Here is a 23389-nt window from a genome sequence, read left to right as displayed (position 1 = left end):
TCATACCTATAAAACTTTCTGAATTATACTGAGTCATTACTGAGGGAAGAATACAAACAAAATTTTCTGCAACATAATGAAACATGCTGCCAAAGAGCGAGAGAGAGCAAGACTTCCAGCAGAGTATAGCGTTTGTGTTTCACTTCAGACTTATACATGCTGTTGATTTGACTGACTGAAAGAGAATGTCATGTGTTTTTGTCTCCGGAATTAAAACCACAAGTTCTACGAACCACATTACTGTGGCATGAGCAGAGAGGGCTAATTATGTTCAACCTGAAAGCGGAGTGGAGGATAATAAGAACATGAATTACAAAGTAATAGCTGCTCAGTTACAGTTCTATGTGATGCTGATCTGTGCGACAACAGACCTCAGACCCTGGACCAGGCTTTAGTTTCTGAGCTCCAACACAAACCAAAAGCTGCGCGCAAGCACAAATATGACGCACACCTGTGACGGGTCATCTAATTTACAGACCAGGAGACAGGAGAGGCTTTCCTGACGTTCAGCCGCTAATTAAAGACAGGCAAACACTGCTGGACCAGAGGGACCCCGTGCGGTCACAATACGGCTACATTGTACGACACATCCGCAGACAGCGCGCAGCGGCTCGACGGAGGAGCCGAGTGCGTTTCCAGCGACAGCGACCGAGAGAGAAGAGGGAACTTGGGCGTGAAACGTAGCACAGTGCGGCTCAGTGACACCTGCATTCAAGTCAGCAGCGCGCGGAGAAACACATTCTGCCCTCACCTCTTTGGTGTTGACGATGCCTTTGACGTATTTTCCGAAGACCGAATCCACGCAGAGGACAGTGGACAGCACGGCCAGCCACAGGAGTCTCTCCCCGACCCTCACCTCCATCTTTCTCTCTCCCCCGCAGCCGCTCGTCTGCTCTCTCTCGCAGCTCCCCGCAAGCCTGCCTCCGTGTCGGGAACGCGCACGGAGCAGCAGCGCATTTAGGTAGAAAGACAGAGAGGGAGAGGAGAGAGGCGCGTCCTCGCAGGCCACCCCCCGCCTCCCTCCAGCTGTTGAAGATGGATGGATGGTTATGTGCCTCTGTGTGTGTTTGTGGTGGAGGGAGTTGGGCACCGAGCGCGCGCTCGGTTCCGCTCGTGATTCGGCCATGCGACACGTCCACGCAGTGAAAATGCCATCCTTGATTGCAATCATGTTTTCATCTCAGGTCATACGCTGCTAATGAAGGAGTTCTTGGGCAGATGATGCCTGGCCTCCCGCTGCAGAAGTGATTAGATCACTGATCGGGACGCAGAGGAGGAAAATCTTCTCTTCCTGCAGTGTGTGTGTGTGTGAAGTAAAACAAGATTCACATTCAACTGCAAAATAAAACTATTTTGGTGGCACTGGAAAAGGTGCGTCAGTCAGCAAGTGCAAATGCCAGCCGATCGCAAAATTACATGAATGCGTTTTCCACATTTCAACTACAATTTTCATTCTACATAGACATTCTTATAGACTGCTGGCAACACTGACAGAAATATTCAGTCCCGCATTGAATTTTATGTGAGATCATCTGAAAGTACAGAATTGTGAAGTGGATGAAAAATGTTAGATAATTTAACATTTTTGTCTCCGAGTTGGGATAGTGAAACCAGTCAGCTGATTGGATGATGAATAATCATCCAATTATGATTGGACTGCCAGACATTCACATTTTACCATGTTTCTCCCCCCAGTCATTTTCCATTTGGTCTGACTGAATGGGAGCTATTTTGCAAGTAAGAGTGGACCACAAATTGCAGTCTTTATTTATTCAAACTTGGACACTTATCCCAAAAGAAACCAGAGTCCTTTACACATGACAGATCTTTCATGCAGACAACCATTTTATTTTCATGTCATAGTTTTGTGGTCCCTTGTATTTTGCCGGTGAAAGAAACCAACAAAATAAGTGAAATGAAAAATCTGCAATGTTTTCCCAAAGAAACTCCCAAATGTCCAGGCAGAAAATCTGTCTTCATATGTGCAGTGACAATGTTCATCGATAAATGTGGACACAGCCGAGGCATTCTTATGGGAGAATATATTTATTTTAATAAAAATCAGCAAAAGAAGGAATTCGCCACATGGTTCGTCACATCCGTCAATTTGTTACAGAAACTGTAAAATAAATGCAGTCAAAAATAATCAATCTGATTAACATACATAAAAGAAATAAATATCTACATGAATCATCTTCAGTTTACATTTTTAGCATGATTCACAGGTTTGCACTTGTGGTGTTTTCAATGAAGTAATGTTTAAAGAAAAGATAGTGATACTTTTTCCAGTCTATGGCTTATGGATTAACTTATTTTGTTCATGCATCAAGAATGAACATTTTCTACAGCTGAAATGATGCAGCACAATTTGCATATGGAGTGCAGACAGGTTACTCTACACACCAGCACCTGCGATGCAATGGTAACCGCTAAAACATTAAACAGGAGAGGAAATCAGTTCCTGGACTGGCTGCTCATTGATTCTGTTTTAAACTCCAACCTACTCTTTCCAGCCACCATGAAACATTCCTATGGAGTGATTGAGGTAAATATAATGAACTGTTGCATTTATAAAAGCAGCCATCAGGTGACCTTAAGTCTTTCCATACTTTATAGGTTGATATCTTACGTGTGAAGCCCAATTTGGAGGCAAATGAAGCGTATTGCACTATAATAATCAGCATCACCTCACTTCTGACTTCAAGAACAAAGACTTTGGAAAGACAAATCCTAGAAAGTAACCACCTATGCACCCTTACTAAACACTAATTGACGTAAAAATATTGCACTTTGCATTGCACTTTCACCAAAAATCAGGATTGGTCTAAAAAATTTTAAGCCAAACAACCGTTTGAACATACAAACAAATATGTTTACATTGAACTGGAACAACATTTTTAACTTGCAGGGAAGAGCTGACTGACAAACCTAATATGAGGCAGCAATACTAAGCATTGCACTGAGATAGCAGATTAAAGCTACAGGCACTCCAATTATAAATCCATAGCTTTGCCAGTGCTTGAACCCTAAATGCAACACTAAACACATATATGATTCACCTCAGAAATATTCTGGCCCATCACCTGCTCTCATGAACCACAATAGGTAAGTATTATGAGGCCTATGAGGGTCAATACACTGAAGGTGAAACAGTTTGACACATTTCAACCAACCCAGCTCTTCTTGCCCAATTGGGGTGTCGCTCTTAGTATTGTTGAAGAAGTCTAAGCACTTCAAATTACAGACAGAATAGGCCCCAATGAGGATTGACTATATGCAAAGGCTATGAAAAGTCCATCAACTTTGAAGTGCCATTAATGGCTAAAACATGACACAAAGGTAGTTGTTTCCATACAACTGAATTGTCGATAAGCAGCAAGCAAAAAGAACAAACATGTAAAAGCTCAACCTCCGAATAAACCAACTCTGCAGGGAAACTGTAGATTAATAGCAACTATCAAAAACACCTTCAAACTTTAGCTCCAAACCTGAGAGGCTAAGTGTATTATTCTTTCTGTCAATCTGACTAAAAATATTGCAGTAAGTACTTGAAGCTGACAGAGCAGAGTACGGTCTAATCCTGTAGCATGACTGCAGCTGAAAATCCAGCACTTCTACAGGGGGCGGGAGGATTTCAGAGTCAGAGAATCAGCTAAATCCTATTCATCAAACAGCATCCTTCTCTGCAGACCTGGCAACCTTTGGTCTGTTACCAGAGCAGTGACACACAGACAGCCACTGTTGGCAACCACATGTGCATTTTTTAAATCAATACATACATTTCAAACTTTTCCGTATGCGAGCTATCAACAGAAGGGAACAAAGTAACATCGCCATCCTTTATCCACCGGTACATTGATGGCTGTGTATGCAGAAAAGTGTCCTCAAGTAATCAAAAAAAGTGACAACCACAATTGTAGCTGTTAGGGAGTCCAAATATCTGAACCAGTGTGCAAAAATGTGTCAGTGGGTTTTTTTTTGTTTTGTCTTCTAGCAATTGTTTTTCACAGCAGGGGTTCTTGAGATTTGCCTAAAAGCCTCCGACTTGTTACGAAAAACAAACAAACAAGCTGTCAGGTCATAAATCACAAGGCTTGAGAACGCTTTGGTTGGACACCGAAACCAGCAGAGAAATTTCTGACAACTTGCAAGAAAAACCGTGCCATCGAGTTTAAAATGTGTACGGACAGCTGAGACTTGGACTTTTCTTTACTGTTCCACTCTTTTGAACTCCATTTCTTAGCAGGGCTGGGAAGCCAAGCAACTGCTTCCAATCCTGAAATATTAATATTATTAAAAACACTTCACCCTCTGAAGAAATTCAAGAACCATGACTTGCAGAGATAGGACAACAATTTCCTTGAACTTGTTTGTTTTCACTTGAATGCATCTTAGTTTGAGTCTCTGCATTACTAATACAGCACTACAAATGCCAAAGGCGGCAGTGAGATGGAACACTGTGTCCGTATTGTAATATTTATCATCCTCTCCTTCCGATAACTCTGCTTTGTTCTGCATAAGCCTAAGTGAAAAGACCAGAGAAGTCAGCAGTTTAGTCCAAAGACACAAATCTGTTCAGTGCCTCGTTGTCGTGTTAACGTCTCTGGAACCGTTTCACTTTTTGTCATCCAACAACCACACATAATTTTGGTGAGTAGCATATTGTGAAGTGGGAAGAAAATGATACATGGTTTTCAAAATTGTTACAAGTAAAATTCTTAATGTCATAGATATCTGCTCAACCCGTCATCCAACAAATGGAATGGAAACAATATAATTACAGTCACAGATGTTCATCTAAACTAAAATGTCGTTATTAATCAGAGGAGCAACCGAGAGGCAGATGGAAACAATGGAGGAGCTACAACCCAGATGAAATGACACATCAACAGGACAACTACTAGGCATGTGCTCCAAAATATCTGGTCACTATGGAAGAGCAGCAGGACACAAGCTAAACACAGGACAATTGTAAGAAACCCTGTTAGAGGAAGCAAAAGGCTAACAATACCCTTCCAGCAGAACAGTAAACCTCATCATAAAGCTAAAACTGCAACTGAATGGTTTCTACTCAAATATTTTCATGTATATTTGAGTAATAACCTTGAATCTAATAAATCTAAATTTATTATTTACATAGGAAAAGTGTTGCTCACATTTGTTCTGTGAACTCCACTTCGAGCAAAGCTGGTTGAAACATGCTCCAGAAGTCTGGAGTTTTTGAAAACCATGAATAATTTTCTTTAAACTTGATAATTTTAAGTCGCCTTTCGTCCATCACTTGAAATCCTAATGGGTTTTATTGTGGTCATTGCATGACAGAAATATGAAAGTTCAGGTAGTATTCATTTAAAGTTTAAACAAGTCAAAACTCAGGGATCATAACCCGATATACATTATAAAAAACAGTCCTGCATAAAGTTCAAAATATGACAAAAAAACAAAACAAAACGCAATTCTCAAGAAAGCAAGGAAATCAATTCCTTTAGCTTGGAGTCTTTTGGTTTGTTGTGTTTAGCTTCGTTATTCTATTTGGAGAGAGTCAACATAGTCACAACCCACAAAGTGAGCTATATTGACTTCCAAACAGGCATAATGGAGAAGACAATGTCGAGTTATTAAGTGTGATTTAGAGTGGATTCCTAAAGGACAAGTGGCCACATTGATGCGGATGAAGCGTACAGTGTGCCCACGGCTATCTGATTAGGGCCTGCCGCGGTCCAGATGAATCACCCATTCAGGCGTCGTCCTAGCAGCGTTGCTTGTGCTTTATGTCGGAGCTTCGCCTGCTTAACACTGACTCCTTTAAGTATGTGTGCTGCTCCTTGTGTGTGTGTGTGCATATCGGTCTTTGATCTGAAAAGATTTTAAATTATCATCTCATTCTGAAACATGACTGCCTTTTTGTGGGTGTGTTCGTTTTGTCTGCCAGATTTGCGTCGGTGCATGATGGCATGCGGGTGAGTGATAAGAAGCAAAAGGAGATGCATTTCAGTGCTCCACCTCCTCTTATTTATCGTTCAAACACTGAGCATTTTTTTCCCCAGACTGACCCCTCCCACTCCTCTTTCTGTTTTCCTAAGATGCCGCTTTCGTTTCTCATTTAGGAGTTGTGCTGCCTACATCAGTCTGACTTTCATTTACTCCCGCTCTCTCTCCACTCCTGTGGGTGAACCGCAGCCTTCCCCTGAACCCCAAACCTCATTTAAGCACCGATGCCACCGGCGTCAGTGTTATTTTGGGCTGCCACAGCAACCAAGCCCTCTCCATCAGAGATTTTAGACCCTCTCCCGACAGCTGCCTCTGGGTCGTCAATGGGGTTGGGAAGGAGCGCGCCGGTTTCTCCAGGAGGTCCCAGTTCCCCCCTGTCGGTCCGCTCCAGCTTGCGGTGCTTGCGTGGCTCCGGGGGCGTGTCCTCCTGGTTGAAGACGGCGCGAATTCGCTCCACGCAAACGTTGGCAGCCTCCCTCGTCTCCCTGGAGAGGTGCGAGAGGCTGAGGAAGCCATGGGGGAGGTCGTCCACCACGCACAGTGTGACGGGCTGCTCGACGCTCCTCAGACGCTTGGCAAACATCACAGAGTCGTCCAGCATGGGGTCCAACGCACAAGCCTGAGAGGAGGCGGGGAGGGAGGTGGGGCAAGAAACGGTGAAAAACTAATTTAAACTCCCTGCAGACATGTCAAGAATCTTAATTACAGGATGAAGAGAGGGAGCTCAAGCCGCCCAGTGTCTTTTGTTCAGTTTTTTTTTTGTTCCTTCAAGTCTTGCTGACTCACTTAAGCCACTCAAAAATCAAGGCTAGTTTCCTCTTCATCATACAACATCCTCTTCAAAAGAAAGAGCAGGCTGTAACCTCAGCTAAACTGACCATTTCTCGAGACTCTTTTAGAGGGTTTTGTTTTCTGTCAAAGTCTGATCACTTCTAAAACCTTCATTTTAACACAAAAACAACTACTAGAGAGAAAAAAAATATGCATTTTTACCACTATGTGTACAGGGGGCAGCCCCTTCAGCATGTTGTCAGGGGCCAGAAGAGGTGAGCAAAAAGGATCCTTGACGACCGGAGAGCTCTGCATCCTCATTTCAGCTAGCTGCTCCGAGCGCAGCGGCTCAAAGCCCACAGGGAACTCCCTGGGGTGCGACAGCTCCGATCCCTCCTCTACGGCCGGGGGCGGGATGGCCACAGAGGACAGGTCGTCGGACATGGACGGGTCACCGTCCCTGCAGAGAAAGAAACTCACGTCTTCTACCTACAAAGGAGAACAGAATATGTTTAGTCCATTTTGGTCAGACAGCTCAGAGGTCATAGAAAAACTGAAGAGGGTTTGCATTTTTCTTTATTTTTTTTTGCAAGCAGACAGCACTTTGTCCTTGTGAAAATAGAAAAGCATTGGCAGAGTGCCTGAGTCCAGGCTGAAATATCAGATTTCAAGGAGAGAAAGACTATTTAAGGTCTCACATTAATGTAGGCTCTTTTTTTTTTGCCAGAACTGTAACTAATCTAATCTATCTAGAAGAGAGAAAAAAAATTATGAAACAGTGATTTTCAAACTATTTTAATTTTTTTGAAGGAATTTTATAGCAACCTGTTGTAAGAGAAAGTGGCATTAGCTGAGTAGCCTCTTGAAAAATAGTCAAGAAAAGTTTTCTACATTGTCTACATGTTCAGAAGTTTACATACTCTTAACTTTCATTCAATCTGAGCCGATAATGGACTTGAATTTCGATGGTTCTTTTCCACTGGGAATTTAGTTTTTAAAACAGGAATATGTGCATACATTTTAATTTGTTATGAAAACTTTTATTCAGTTTTATTCAACTCAGGGTAATAAATTAAAGTAGATTCTAATGTAACCATGAACACTTAGTAATAGTTCAAAGAGTTGGTTTATAAAGGCCAATATTTTGAACTAACTACCTTTAATTTTCAGCCAGTTCCATTACCTTGCCAACAGTTTTCTGCAACTTACTAAAGTACATTTTTCCAAATATCAGTGAGGGGTGAATATATACATATATATAAATATATATCTAAGTTTGCAAGGATATTTTTGAAAACCGATGATGCAAGTTAAAAAAGCTCTTGTTCATCATCAAAAATTAAATGAAAATGTTTCTTGTATAGTCACTGGCCACCAGAGGGGAAAAAAACAGTTCAAATGAATAATTAAATTAAAATGAATGACATTCGTACCATGACCAGCAATACATCTCTCAATTGCAATCATGCTTAACTTTTAAAAAGAGAAAATGACTGTCCAATTCTGATTACAATCAAGAGCAGAAGGACTTTTCTTCCCTGTGAGGGGACTGCAACCATCACGAGTTATCAGCTGTGTGGCAGGCCTAATTCCCACTTCAATCCCCACCAACACTGCAGTGTTGTGCTGAGTAACATCCTATTGTTTAATGGCATTAAAGTCATCCAGAGAGCGAGCTAATCTCAACATAAGCAAGTTCCAGTGTGACATACAGCGTGCTCAGACATCAGCGGAGAACTCTGGGGGATGGGACTGCTGTGGGATTCCAAGTCCTGGCACGTCTTGCTCTTCACAGATAATTTTCTGCCGGGCAGCGGCGACGGCTCGTTGGGCACAGGCGGGTCAGCGTGAGGAGAAGAGATGGAAGCTGCCGAGACGCTTTTTCTCACTGTATCTGGGAAACAAAGCAGAGATGGAGGACAGAAGTTACTTCACAAGGAAATTTTGTTTGGCTCGTGCTGAAACTTTACCACTGAACATTTTGAGTGCATTGAAAAAGTGTTTATGAATAAACTTTTTCACACTTTGTCACATTACAAACACAAACTTCTGTTTAATTTATTTGAACTGCATGTGTTAGACCAAGTTAAAGTGGTGCCTGACTGAAGTGGTAGGAAAATGATTTATGGCTTTTAAATTCATTTTTAAGTACTTTGTAGATCTACCTTTTCTTTTAATTACAGCTAGTTTTTTTGGTTTATGTCTGTAAGTTTTTTGAATTGGTAAACTTTAAATTTTACCCCTTTCTCCTAGCAAAATTTACACTGAAATAATTTGGAGAACAATCATTTCCGTTCCACTCTGCAATTATGCTCGTCTTTGTATTGAATTGAAAGCAATTTCAATGAAAAACACACAACTTTGTGGTAGTCAGGTAACAAAAGGTGCATAATATTTTTCAAGGCCCTGCAATAAATTCACATTGGATAAACAGCATTTGAAGGACGCATAAAAAATTAAGTCAAGCAACTCAGAATACCTTATTTACTCCACTGTTTCTGATTTTCATGCGTTCTCCGTTTGACAGCCAACAGCTAAGGGCCCAAGATGCAAACTGAGGCACATCAGGAAGAGGAGAAAGGAAATGGGTGGAGGAAATCCAAAAAAAAGCCGTGGGGGTGATATCATCTCCCCGCCCTGAGCTGTCATAACACCACCATGTGCCTTCACGCCTGGTCTCCTCACAAAGGCCTACCCAATCTTCTATTTTAATAATGAACCACCTCAGCACTATGATGGCCTTTTATTAATATGCCTCCACCTATGACACTCCCATTAGATCCAGCTTGCCAGCTGTAAGATTGTCACCTAACTAAGGTGACACCAATAAAATTACATTTCCCCTTCAGATTTACAGCAGCTATAATTAAAAATTACTGTCAAGATACTGATATGAATGGAGCTACAGGATTATTACTCCACAGAGTGGATGAGGCCGTAATTGGTTTGTAGGATGCTGAAGAACAGGGACCCACATCATTGACCTCCTTGACAGGACATGTAAATAAACTCTGGCATAGTGGTCTTAAAGAGACGGAATAAGAATGCAGGAAATATGGGATGTAAACAGCAAAATGCTTTGATTTTCATTCACTGTGTGCAAACAATTAAACCTCAACCTGAATCCAAACACTCCCTTTAAAGACAGCCACAATCACAGCAACACAGTATTTCCACACATTCATTATGCAAAAACACCATTCCTTTCTACACTCAACTTTCAAGAGATATAATTCCTTCCATATTTGTTTCAAAATATAAAACACTAAAATTTATTGTGAAATTTTGGCATACTTTTCGACAATAGCGAGACTTTAAATATCAGAGGAAAACCAGTAGGATGTGAGCATCCATGGAAGGAAGGCAGATAGGACCAAAGGGAAGAGGAAAGGGTGTAAGGATAAAATAAAATGAAGGATAGGGACAAGGAACAAGAGAATGAAAAACAAGGAAGCAAGTAGAAAACAAGAAAAGAAAAAAGGATTAAAGGACACAAAAGGAAATAAGGGCAGGCTTTTAACTGATCATTTATCATGATAAATTTCTTAGAGATACAAATCATACTTCTTTATATTGCAGGGGCAATAAACAAATGCATTACAAATTAGCATTATTTATGTTTATAGGCTATAATTGCCTTGACACACACTGATAGTATACAGTTACCTAAAAAATTTTAATAAATAGTTCTTATCACTTTTATCATAATCACAGTGATGATAAAAGTGATGATCCTGCTAAATATTGTGCTAAAACTTTAAGTCCATATCAAACATCAAAGAAATAAAGAATGATTTCTGTAAAATAGTTATTTTCTCTTTATTCCATACATATCCAGATCTGGAAAATGTGAGAAATTTGAATCGAGCTTTATTCAGACGGAACAGGAACAACAATTTCTTCACCAGGACTTAGTTTAGGTCCTAATAGTTACTATTCAGACTAAATATTAAATGAATTGGAATCCTTCAATAAGCTGCTGCAAAAATACCATAATACTTTCACAACCCTCATTTAACTTTCAAATGTTTCACCCTTACTGCACACCAGAAAACATACACACACACGCAAACACACAGAGAGAACACACCGCTTGTCGGTGTATCGGGGGTTGCTGGTGTCGTCTCGGCAGCTGTGTTGGAGGAGGCTGACGCTCTGTTGGGATCCAGCAGAGATTGGATCCAATTAGAGGCTCCCTGTTGGAAATCTCGCAGCAGCAGGGCCGTATCTCTCCTCACCAGGCTCAACGTGCTCACTTTTTCTACCTGCTTCTCGGCCTGTGGCTCATTACCTGGAGGAGAAGACACCAGCAGAGAAGATGGCAAAGCAGCATTGACAGGAAACACATGATCCAAGGAAGAAAAATCACTTTCCAAGGGGATTTGATGCTGCTACCAAATTACCGGCAGCAATTCATAGACAGTAACATCGGGGGTGGGGGGAATAATAAAAAAAAAAAGAAAAGGGTTTAAACAAAAGCAGAGGCAATATGTCAACATTTTATCTTGTTTTTTTGTTTCATACAGTTGTGTACAGTTTGTCACTGCTCTCAAATTTTAAAAGAGCTTTCAATCAAAATTAATGGCATTATTCCAGTGCAACTGAAAAAAAACTGAACTGGAGCTGAACAGCTAAATGTCATATGGTAATCTTACAGCTGCAACAAATAATGAGTATAAAATTTATCCTTGATAGGAGATAAAATATCTATGCAACTTCAGTCTGAGACTGTAAAGTTCACTGAGGAAATGATAACATACATAGGCAAATGAAAGTTTAATAATAAAAATATTCTCTCATAAACCAAACCAAACAAAAAATATATAGCAGAACAATGTGTCATCAAAAGATGAAATTAATCTTCTGTTGTTTATTGATAGATTTTTTCACAAGTTGCATTTTTGTATCAGCTGCACAGTGATTTTATTAAATACTTCAAAAGCAACCCTTTTCACTATTGCAAGAGAAGTTACGTAAATTATTAATAATTTATATCATATCATTAGCAGCAATTCATCTTGTCCTAAGCTTGAGGTTTATGGGATCCATAAAATGAAGCAATTCAGGACATAAAACCAACAAGCTGAGAGCAAAAACCTTTCCAACACACTCATCAACCACTTTATTATTAGCTACCATTGGCCACATTTTCACTCTTACATTGGAATGGTGCAGTTGCAAAGTTTATCATTTTCCAATCTGATATTGTTCGGCTGTTTTTACAAACTATATCTTCAGTTTCCTGAAGAGTTTCACCCAGTGAGATCCATCAGCTTCTGCTTCGGCATGTTGTACGTTCAGAGATTGCATTGAAAGCATTTTGTAGCAGTTGTGGTAGTTTTAGCTGTAGTTTCCTTTCGATCATCTTAAATCAGTCTACTTATTCTGATCTGACACCAACAAGGCATTCTGAACCACAAAACCGCTGCTCTCGGGAGATTTTTTCTTTCCGATTATGCAGCAGATCTGCAGTTTCTGTAACATTCACACCAGCCTTTCTTATAAAAAAAGAAAAAAAAAAACCTTTCCAGATTGTGATACTCAGTTTGAACTTTAACAAGTTGTCATGTTCAACACATCTAGATGGCTAATTACATTTAAATTCATACCATGGGTTTGGCTAACTTGTAGGTAGGTTAATAAACAACTGAACAGGTAAAAAAAAAAGCAGCCAGTAAGTGTGGATCCTCACAATTCTCAACTTTAAAAAAATGAAGTCCTCTGTACCACTCTTTAAGAAGTAAATAAACACAATCCTACCTGCGTAGGCACTGAGACACCTGGACAGCACACTGAGTGGCAGCAGGGGATCCATAAGTGTAAGCAGACGGGAGGGTGACGCGTAGGCCGTCAGCAGCGTAGCTGGGTAGGCCGCCACCAGGCCATCTGGCATCCGTACGCCAAAGGCAGCGGCACGCATCGACGTGGTCACACACAGGTTGCCCCCCGCACTGTCACCGGCCAAACACACTCTCTCTCCAGTCCATCCTGATTGAATAAAGATTGAAATAGTTATTCATGGAAAGGTGAAAAACACTAAATGTATTAATAACTCAGTGTTGGAACCATCTATGGAAGTGCAACACAGTCTTCACCAAACAACAGACAGATAATATGTGACTGCAAACAGGTGTCTCATTATTTGGCTAATTGCTGAGATTTTTCTGTTACAGGACAAACAGAAGACCCCTTCAATATCTCTGTTTATTAGACAGAATGTGCTTCAGTTTTCAACTACATAATAAGGGTTCTGTCTGAATACTGAACATCCCGAACTGCCTTATATTTTTCAGCAGCGAGCACAGAGTGGCTCACAGCACTGTCAATTTTCAAGTGATAAATGAAGCCTTGTGGCAGAGACACAGAGACAGTGTATCTGTACAGGTCAGGACGTACAGATACACTCAGACAGCTCCACACTGAAAAAGATAGAACTTTCATTTCCACTGTCTGATTATATTGCTCATTTCTAAAAAAAAAATTCAAACATTTAGACAACTTCAGGCCTGTGTCAGTATTGTGTGTTTAAAATTTAAGTTTCTATTGATTTGGAAGAGCACAATGAGGCCCATTAATCCTAGTGCATTTTCATGAGAATCGCGTTATAGTGTAAACATGTAAGTTTATTTTGTTCTACTATTGCTAACAATGTGTGTATGCATAGTGCTTCATCTGTGATTGCTCTGTTTTAAAGGCTCTGCAGTGCTTCAGAAAATACATCTTTATATTCACTGTATCTCCCCATCTGTCACCAACATTCCTGACTTATTTTTCACTTTGACATGCTCTATCCACTAGGAAACCTAATACTGATCAAAGAGTGGAGCCTCCTAGTTATGTTCAGTCTATTAAATCAAGGTCAGTCAACTTTGCTTTAAAAGGCATCTGAAGATCACTGGTGGAATTAAGGCTCATTCGAGTTCAATATTAAACATTTGAGTGCTTATGTAAAAAGGGATACCTCTGGAATAAGATTAGAACAGAAACAAGAGCAGATTTTGCATTTATAACATGAACTGACCCACTGAAATGTGTGAATGAATGAAATGTGAGAAATCTCAAACTGTTCCCAAAAGATAAGTAAAGCAAGACTGAAGCTCAACTGGTAGGATTTTATAATAACAAATGTTGCTACTTTCTTAACTTATAATCGACAGATAATATGTGATAATCGATCAATGCGTGATTTATAGCAGCAAGACTATAACATCAAAAGGCACACGGAAAAAATGGATTGCTCATCAAATTACTGATCATCTTAAAATAGATATTTTGTTTTCAACCAGTATAAATCAAATGTAGGAAAACCTTTTTTCAGAGAATGTCACAGGCTCAGTGAATGAAGGTGAGCTTATTAGATATGATTCTTGTCCTACTGAAGCCAACAAGTCAGCCATTACAGTTTCAAGTAAAAATTACCTTGCTTCCCACTTTTTATTAGTTATTTTATAAAATTGTTAAAAGTGAAAATGTCTAATCCAGTCCACTAAGTTTATCAAATGGGCTCAATAGCAGGTTAAATTTTATTTAGCACTACATGCTAAATAATATACAGTTCACAAGCCTAGGATTGTTTTAAGAGTGAAAGTTTACACTTATTTTGAAAAGGTTTGCTCCAGGGTCTTGTTTGGAAAGATTTTGATTCGGAAAGAATGTATTATATTGCCTACATTTTCCCAAGGACTCTCAGTCATATTAATTGCTGTTTGGTAAAAAGGCCCAATTCATACAAGATAACTTGACAATCTTTGATCATCTTTATGCAAACAAGTGCTCCTCTCTGGAGAATTTCAGAGTAGGAATATTTGCTTAATATATAGGATTCACAGTCGACTTATCCTCCTCCTCTGTGGGACTGTAAATATTGAATCAAAAATCCACAGGAGTAAAACGAGCCATCAGACGGAACTGTATAATCCTGCACAGAAAGATGACATTTAGTCTATTTTGTTTTCTTTGACAGCATGACATCAGTGAAATACTGCAGTCACCTGACCCTCAGCACAATGTGAGAAAATGAACTGAAAGGCGTTATCTAGCCTTTTAGCCAACTTAGGTAACTATAGTTGCTATTGTGTGCTGCCCCTTCCAAAACTATATATATCAATGTAATTCTGTGCAATGTGTGTGAGATGTATGTACCCAGTAGATGGTGGTTTCTAAGAGCCCAACAGTAGGCATAGAAACACTCTTCAAGTGCCCGTGGGAAAGGCGCTTCAGGGGCCAGAGAGTAATCCACCGACAGGATGGGAACACCAAGTTCCTGGGACCAGCTCTTCAAATAAGGCTGTGCGAAAAACATAAAAGCAGGGAGGGAGGCAAGACGTTATTAATAAAAGAGAAACAGTCTATTTGCCAAATTTATTAGAGTCCGCAGAGGTGGAATGCAGCCAGCATTAAGACACAAGGATAAAATGAACATTAAGTGTCCCTCTGATCTCATTTATCTGCTTTTTGGCTTACAGAACAGACAAAACCAGTGCAAGAGGCGAGATCTGCCCTCACAGTCTCCTCCACTTGCTCTTTCTATACAGTAATAAATGCAGCTACTTGTCCTACTTTTCAGTGTGAAGAAAGCCAAGATTTTGCTGTAGATTTACAAGGATGTTCTATAAAAAAAAAAAAAAAGACTAGAATGCCGAGTGCTTCTCTGTATGCCTGTCAGTCAGGTTAAAAGTTTATTATACGTAGACAGTGACCCTAAAATGTGAGAATTGCTGTGGCCCCCTTTTGCTGTAACAGTGCTTTTAGTCAAAGTGAAACATCTTTACTCAAAGCACCAGGGAAAATGAAGGTGTGTGTGCATGTTTGAATGTCACACCACCAGCTTGTGATTCAGCATGAAAAATAAATCAATAAAAATAAAATAAAACAGCAGTCAGCTTGGGTGTGTTTAAGCCTTAATCTTTCACACTAAATCTTGGATCACAGCAACAGAGAAGTGAGCGAACTTGCAGAATGAGCACAGCTTTGATTTAGGCGACGTGTGAATCAGTGAAAGGTATTCCTAAGGTGAGGATAAACATTTGAGAACAACATCCTTCACTGACTGAGAGTCTACAATGAGTTAGAATATGCAGCTGAATGTGTGGCAAAGTTGTCAGTCAGAGGCAATACATCAGCTGCCTGCACAAAAAAAGAAAAAAACAACAACAGAAACTGCTGTGAATGCACAACACACAGCCCTGTGGGCAGAGAAGAGATGAGTGTTCTTGTTGAGGTGGGATAGAGGCTGTTTAATTTTACATGACTTTGGAAACTCTTCACATATATACTCTTCTTAGGTTTCCAAAGAGGGAATTAATGAGAGCTCCGACTCACTTTCAGACAGGCAAAGCTGTTAATCTGCAATCCTTTAATACTGCTACCCAACACTTGATGCACTGCATAAATTGCAGACATGGCATCTATTCTTGATCAGAACTTTAATGCACAATGAATCAACCACTGGTTCATTCTACAAAAGAGGTCAAGCTCAGTCTTTTTTTTTCTTTTTTTTTTTTGCTGGGGGGCATAACATGGATGTTGGGAAGGATGCATTTGGTTTTGATTCTGAGAGAAAAACTTTTTTTCTCGACTCTCTCTTTTGTGTTCTTCCATGAGGGATTCAGACACTCTAGGAAGGAAAAAATATATATATGAGAAAAAAAAGGGAAACATCACTGCCAAAATGTGACAAAGGATACCAAGTGAACGAAGAATTGTCTGAGACACTGGCAGGACTGCAGTCAAGAAGAAAAGAGTGAAGGACAGTCCGACACGTCTATTAGTGCCTGGGGTAATTCTTTCTTTCTTAATCTAACATGACAGTGCTCTGCACCCTTGTGATTGTACCCTCTCATCCACAAGCTACCATGCAGCTGCAGACTAAAGATGCCCATGTCCTTTGCAATTTCACAGAGCCTTGTCTTGTAACAGCTGTAAGTAGCTAAATACAGCAAATAGTCACAGATGGCCATGTCGGCACAGGATAAATAGGATCAAACCATTGGTAGCACAATTCTCTCTTTCATTGAGATGAGCTAAGCAAGTAATGCATGTGCTGCTCCTGTGAAGTTTGCGGTATAATAGCACACACTTTAACAAGAAAACAAGTTCATTAAAACAAATCCAGGAAGGGACAGGCTGGTTGTTGGATTTAAGAGATGGCTATGCTGTGAAGAGTTGAAGTGTAAATGTTTGACAGAATAATGTAGGGTTTTCCCAGCTACGATCTCGTCGCTCCATCCACATGCTGCTCACACACGTTCTGTAGTGAGACTTGCACCTTTGCCTCCACCGAGTGGCTCGCTCATATAGCAGAGAGTGAAAAGAGCATCTGACCTCAGAGGCTGGAGAGGTTCAAAGCAGCAGGCAGGAGCAGTGCCCAATACACAGAAGGATGCAGGATGTTCCACAGCTTAAATTAGTGATATATGAATAATATGTCATCTCGTAAGAAGCAGGTTAAATGAAAGAGGAAGGTTCGCAGTTGTCTTGTTGACAGTAATGAAGAAAAAAAAATTGTTAGATTTTTTTCAAAGGGCTTTTACTTAAATGTCAGAAAAAGATGTAGAAGTTTTTGTTTAGCTTTGTGGCTCAGTTGGTAGAGCACATGCACCATGTGCCGTTGTCCTGGACTCAATTACCAGTCTTAGATTTTCTGCACATCTTCGTCATCTCTCCACCCTATTTACTCAATAAAGGTCACTAAAGCCGAAGAATCTATAGGGAAGATAAAAAAACTTAATGGAGTTCGGGGCAAAGTACAGAACTGCCCGTTCCCATCTGTTTACTGGCTCAAAGAGTGTTCCTAAACCAGCGGTGTCTGAATTGAAGCTCGCAAACCATTTACCAGTATGATTTCATCTGACCAGCGACTGCAATTCAATTCAGGAACTTTTAGAGAGAGCGACCCATATCCTGTTATTGTTGAGAAAAGACAAAAAACATTTTTAAATTACAAAAAAAAAAAAAAAAAAAAAAAAAAAAAACTTTTTTGGCCTCTAACTACTAGCTTTACGATTTTGAATCCCGTCATCTAAACCTCTAACTTGGTTGAAAGAAAGATAAAACTCGGCTGTTTGGAAATATTGTCAATTACCAAAAAAAATCCATCACGACAGTGTGGAAATAAAGCACCATCCATAACGCTGCTTTGAAACTACAGTTCATAACTAAGACCAGGATGTTGGTAAAGTAGCAGTTTGCAGGCTATCAGATAACTTGACTAAATGTTAGCAAATGTTATCCTGTTTATCTCCCAGTATAACTACAGAGCAGAGTGGTAAAAATGTTATATTTAGCACAATAATCACTTCAAAGTGACAAAATTTTACAGGTTCATTCTATATTCTGGCCCAAGTCTTCATATTATAATGAAAATAAATAACATTTTTAAAACGGTGATGACACAAATTAACTTATTTTAGTATTTTGGTATTTTACTTGAGGTTATCAAACTGTGAGAATCTGATACTGACCCATGCCTCGGACTGAGTCTTGAGCAGCAAGGATGAAGACAGTAACTAAAGCACTAATATGCTGCGCAGTCAAGGGCAGCTCTGTGTGCACTTTGTCAGTAAAGAAAGCAAAGAGAGTGGTCAAACTCTCAATTAAGTTTTCATGGAATAATTACAACAATAATTAGCTTAACAGCTCATTACATGCAGCACTACTGACAGGGAAAGCGGAATGGCAACCAATTGCCCCTTCATTGTCAACTTGTATCTGTCTCTTTAATTATCTGGGGTTCGATACAATTAGTTTGAGTAAACACTATTGAAGGAATACAAAAGGTGAATTAGACTGGATGACTGCTCTAATTAAAGCAACTCAAATAGGGAGAAAACAACACTAGAGTAGCTAGTCTGACAGTGAGGAAGTATGTACCATAACATCTGTAATTTATTTCGTCTTCTATGTTTGTACATTACTTACCTTTTTTATTCCAATTATTATTACCAGATGTGCTAAAAATAATTCAATATTTAATAATTAAGCCATTTTGTCCTCAAAAACATTAGCTTAAAAACAAAAAAAATACTAAAGTAAAAATTATTTTGCCATTTCCTTTTGAACTTTGGAAAGAAATAATAAGAATAATTCAACTATTCCATGTAAGAGCATCATTTCACCTCATGGGACTTTGAGGTCTGTGCCACAAAGCCTCCCCCATGGAAGTGGATGAGAAGGCAGGGGGAAGAAGGGAGGCGTTTGGTCTTCAACCCCAGGGATAGAGAAATAGCACCTCCCTCAGATCGAGAGAGAGATAGCAGAGCCTCACTGTCCTAAAAAGAAAGAGAAAGGCACTGAATTAAAAATCTAAACATAAGTTTTGGGTTCAAACTTCCCATTCTCTCTTTATCATCTTTGCCACACACAAATAAACTGTATGCATGGTGTATGTGCTGCCAACAGTCAAATGTCTGTGCTGATACTTTTGCAGCTGAAGTTGGCAGCAGAGCTCCTCTGAGAGCTGGATAAGCTGGTGGTTCTGCAGCAGCAGTTTGTTGCCAGCCCGTCCTGCGCTAGCAGAACTGCACAATAATTTCTATTTATCAACAGGAACCAACAGCAGGGACTTCTACTGCTGTGGGCTTGGATTCTGACAGCATAAAAGAACACTGTTGTCTTGTTGGAGCATTATCAATGGCTTAAGATGTTTGCTGTTAGAATATCTTGTTTATTACCAGTGAATAAAGAAAGAACAACAAGCTGAAATGGAGACAGCTGGCCCCAGGAATAAAAAAAAAACACAATAGAAGAAAAATAGACATAAAAAAGTTTTAAGATGCCTAGAACATTTTACCAGGGTTTCTACTTAAAAAAACAAAAAAACAAAAACAAAGCTAGTTTCTTTGCAGCCATTTTCATTGAAACCTGAAGTTAAAAAAGGGATTACCTGTCCTTCACGCAACTCATAAGAAATGAGTCTCATCTGAACAGGAGCGGTGCCGATGTGCGCCGAAGGTGGAGCTATCGTTACAGAAGCTCTGTGGTTTTTGGCTAGAGGAAGGTCAAAGGGCACAGGAGGCACAGAAAGCGCTTTGTTCACCTTGACCTGAGTAGAGGTCATACTGGCAAGACTCTGGAGAAAATAAAAGACAGACATGAGGTAGAAAAATTACCAAGGTAAAAATTATTGGTCACTGGAGAGGATGAGAAACTAGGTATCATTAAAAACAAGATGAAATGAATTTATTTCATTATTACTACTGTTCTCTAGAATAAAACCAGAGAACAGGTAATTTTCCCAGAGGCATAGAATGTATAATATATGTGATAACTAAATTACAATGTCTCTATGCAATAAAATCAAATATCGCACATTACAAATGTCTTACAATGTGTCTACGTGTGTAGCAACAGGAGGACATTACCCACCGACAGGACCTCCGTCTCTGTGATGTTCCAGAAGGCCTTCCAGAAATGTACATCCAGGTTCTGAGTTATCCGTTCAAATTCTGCCCCCCTCAGCTCTGGGTCGATGGCATACTTGCCCGAGGTGAAGAAAGAGCTGGCTGCCACACCTGGGAAAAGGAAGATGGTGGACACAGTGAGGAGGGGATGCATGAGAGGTTAATGTAAAGGACAAAAGCAGAACCAAAACAATGAGAAAGAGAGCGTCTAGGGAATATGAGTTAAAAAAATGAAATGAAAATAAATCAAATAGATAAAACCAAAACACTGGAAAAAATAAGGAACAAGTTACTGATAATGAAGGTCAAATACAGGAGGAAAACAAATGTGAATGTAAGAGGCCACAGCAAACATCAGAAATAGAGACAAAGCTGGAAAACTTTGGCTTCATTCAGTAAAATGTATCTTTGGTTCTCCAAAAAAAAAATAATTTCAGGAAAGGTCAGACAGTAAATAATAGGATATAATACAGGTACATCTCTATGTATTAATATCCAATGCAAAAATAATAATATGAAACTGTTCTTAGGAACAGTTTTATATTATTAAACATGGAGTGATATACATTTCAAGTATATTTTGGTTCATTTTAATTAGACCTACAGCTAATGAAAACCCCAAGTTTCTCAGGAGATTGGAATGTTAACCAAGACCTAGAAGAATGAATTTTTACAACAGAAGTGTTATTTTGTTGTTTAATTTGTTTTTTTTTTTTTCAAATGAACAGTTTCATAAGCTGAATGCTAAGAGAAAATAAAATAAGATAAATAAATACTTGGAAATATATCACTTTATAACTATTTTAATACAGATGCACCTATAAAAACCACTCAGGTAATTGAAATTTCTTGCAGAGCAAAATAGAAAAACACCCAACACTAAGCTATCGTCCTGAATAAAAATATTCAGGATGCTGTAAAAAGAATTTAAGAGTAATGTTAAAATGTCTTCCAAGTCAATAAAGAGTAACAACACAATGAAAAGGTTCCAATAAACTCACCATATGGTGCAATACCTCCTGCGTCCACTGAGATGCAGCAGAGAGCATAAGAAACCATCAGAGTGGGGGTATTTCTTTGTTAGTGTTAATTATTTATGTCTGAGTGCATGTGTGTATATCTCAAGTTTGTATATGAATCAGTCTCTGTGCTTAACTGTGTGTGAATTTTCAAAACATTCTGAAATATACAAGAAACACACCAGCTAACCCTCGAGATTGCAAAAAGGATGAAAGAGCATTTAAAATCCAAACACACAACATCAAAAAGGTACAGAGTCAGGGGCCAAGGAGGAATGCAGAAGAGATGTGAGGATGAATGTGAGCAATGTGTGCTGGTCGATGAGGCGATGCTGACCTATTCCCGACTTATGACGCTTGTAGTTTTCACCAAAGGCCACAAGGCCGATAGCGATGGTCTGAAGACATGGACGGATGGCCGGCGTGAACTAGAGAGAAAAAGTCAAATAAAAAATAAATAAAAAGATCACTTGTATTCCAATCCATCAGTACAAAAGAGAAGCAGAAAAGGACTGAATTTGCTAAAGAGGAGCAAATCTATCGTTTTTTTTTTTTTTGCTGCATGTTGAGATTGTTTACATTTATCCATTTAGGATTAATTTCAATAGCCTAACATTAATCAGAATTACTAATTCAAAATACTAGTATTATGAATGATACTAGTAGAAGTATTATTCATAACCAGGGAGGCATCTGTAACTCATTCTCATTATATCTCACCTGAAAACCCAGGCAGCGGCCATAGAAGCATCCTTTATGCATGGAGGCGTATTCCCGGACGAAACTCTCGCTGAGGCCACTTTCGTCCTGGAAGAACAGGTTTCCGTGGCTGTTGTCGTGTAGCATGCGCTGCGCCAAGTAGAGCAGAGCGCGCAGCTGACAGAGCGCATTGCAGTACGCCTCCATCTCCCGCACGTTGTGCGCTACCCGAAAAAAGATGCTGCGACGGTTGGCTGTAATGTAGCGCCCCTTGTGGATGATGTGGAGAAGACAGCAACGTACAACCTGAAAATAAGAATTTCAAGCAAGTCAAAACTTCAGACTGCCAAAACAAATACTTTTGAAAGTGCGTGAAGGGAAAGCTTAACATAACTCGTGGTGTCTCTCCAAACTTTCGTCTATCTAGAAAGTCACATTTTGGTAACAGAATTTACACATAAGTAGACTCTATTCACTAAATAGATTACTTTTAAAATACATTGAAGTTGAAAGTTAAATCATAACAACATTGAAAGGGGATAAATATTTTGAGCCTTCCTGCAAACATGTTTTAAAAAAAAAAAGAAAAAAAAGCAGAAGATTTGTAAAAACCAGAGGGATCATAAATGTGTATATCAAGGGCGATGAGAACAGAGCAGCATTCATTTGCCAAACCCATTCAGTTACAGTCTGCTGCACCAACTGAAGGTCGTGATGATTTATCGATAAACGTCAAAGATTAAAATACATCGGATCCTGTAGTCGTTGGCAACTGCGCAGTTGGAGGATTCATCTACCTCTACCCCCGATTTGCAACATAAAAATCAATCTCTGCAACAAATGTGCCGACCTTGAAACAAAGCAATATCAAGTCAAAGGTGGAGCAGTTTTTCACCAGGGTGAGGGAATATTGATATGAATTTACTGCAGACTAAAGATTTTTATCCTCCAAGCTGCACCAAGTTGGAAATAAGAAACAAGAATTTAAAATTCGACTCCTGCAGACAAAAAGAAAAAAAAAAAGAAAAGACTTCAAAGCTTTGCGCAGCTTACCTTGACGAGTGAGCGGTAGCCATTAGCAGGTATGTGTGGATCAAAGTCAAAATGTTGATAAACGGCAGCGAAGCCAGAAATAACAGGCTCCAGGCTGCGAGCGTGTTCCTGGATCAGTTTCATGGCCTCCACCAGACGTCGACCTGTATCACCATGGGTCCCCTTGGCTCCGCCCGAGAAGAAAGCCACATTTTCTTCACATACGCTGTACAGTGCCGCAAACACTGCCTGGGTGTCCATCACTGAAAAAAGTACATGAAAAGGGAGACAAAACAAAAGGAGATTAGCTGAAAACATTTGAGTATCTGACATTTTAAGAAACTATATAAATGTAACTCCATTTATTTGTCATTAATGTCCCTTTGCTTTACTTAATTTCAACAAAATTGACCAGTAATGACATTTATACTTTTATTGAATGGGAAAGTTCCAATTTCACGTTTATATAGAGGTTAA

At 39.6% G+C, this 23389-nt stretch overlaps 2 protein-coding genes across 5 annotated transcripts in view; both read right to left on the bottom strand.

Moving 5' to 3' along the window:
* tmem145 (transmembrane protein 145) overlaps positions 1 to 1085 on the bottom strand; it is a 53548-nt gene extending 52463 nt beyond the window's left edge. The window contains exon 1 of the mRNA XM_055048109.1: positions 752 to 1085. Coding sequence (XP_054904084.1) covers positions 752 to 862 — 111 coding nt within the window. The 5' untranslated portion in view covers positions 863 to 1085. The remainder of the gene's footprint in view (positions 1 to 751) is intronic.
* A 942-nt stretch (positions 1086 to 2027) lies between these two features.
* lipeb (lipase, hormone-sensitive b) overlaps positions 2028 to 23389 on the bottom strand; it is a 29754-nt gene continuing 8392 nt past the window's right edge. For 3 of the 4 annotated variants that reach the window (XM_055047792.1, XM_055047795.1, XM_055047796.1), the window contains 13 exons: positions 22934 to 23175; positions 21902 to 22186; positions 21519 to 21609; positions 21164 to 21190; positions 20128 to 20273; positions 19646 to 19831; positions 18879 to 19031; positions 14905 to 15049; positions 12523 to 12750; positions 10853 to 11053; positions 8475 to 8656; positions 6985 to 7251; positions 2028 to 6610 (listed from right to left, as the gene is read on the bottom strand). In XM_055047792.1, coding sequence (XP_054903767.1) covers positions 6206 to 6610; positions 6985 to 7251; positions 8475 to 8656; positions 10853 to 11053; positions 12523 to 12750; positions 14905 to 15049; positions 18879 to 19031; positions 19646 to 19831; positions 20128 to 20273; positions 21164 to 21190; positions 21519 to 21609; positions 21902 to 22186; positions 22934 to 23175 — 2558 coding nt within the window. In that variant the 3' untranslated portion in view covers positions 2028 to 6205. The remainder of the gene's footprint in view (positions 6611 to 6984; positions 7252 to 8474; positions 8657 to 10852; positions 11054 to 12522; positions 12751 to 14904; positions 15050 to 18878; positions 19032 to 19645; positions 19832 to 20127; positions 20274 to 21163; positions 21191 to 21518; positions 21610 to 21901; positions 22187 to 22933; positions 23176 to 23389) is intronic. The other variant, XM_055047793.1, reaches the window with a different exon arrangement.

Source organism: Poeciliopsis prolifica, unplaced genomic scaffold, assembly GCF_027474105.1.
Source record: "Poeciliopsis prolifica strain line A6 unplaced genomic scaffold, Auburn_PproV2 SCAFFOLD026, whole genome shotgun sequence".
Taxonomy (NCBI): Eukaryota; Metazoa; Chordata; class Actinopteri; order Cyprinodontiformes; family Poeciliidae; genus Poeciliopsis; species Poeciliopsis prolifica.
This window is presented reverse-complemented; position numbering and strand designations above follow the sequence as displayed.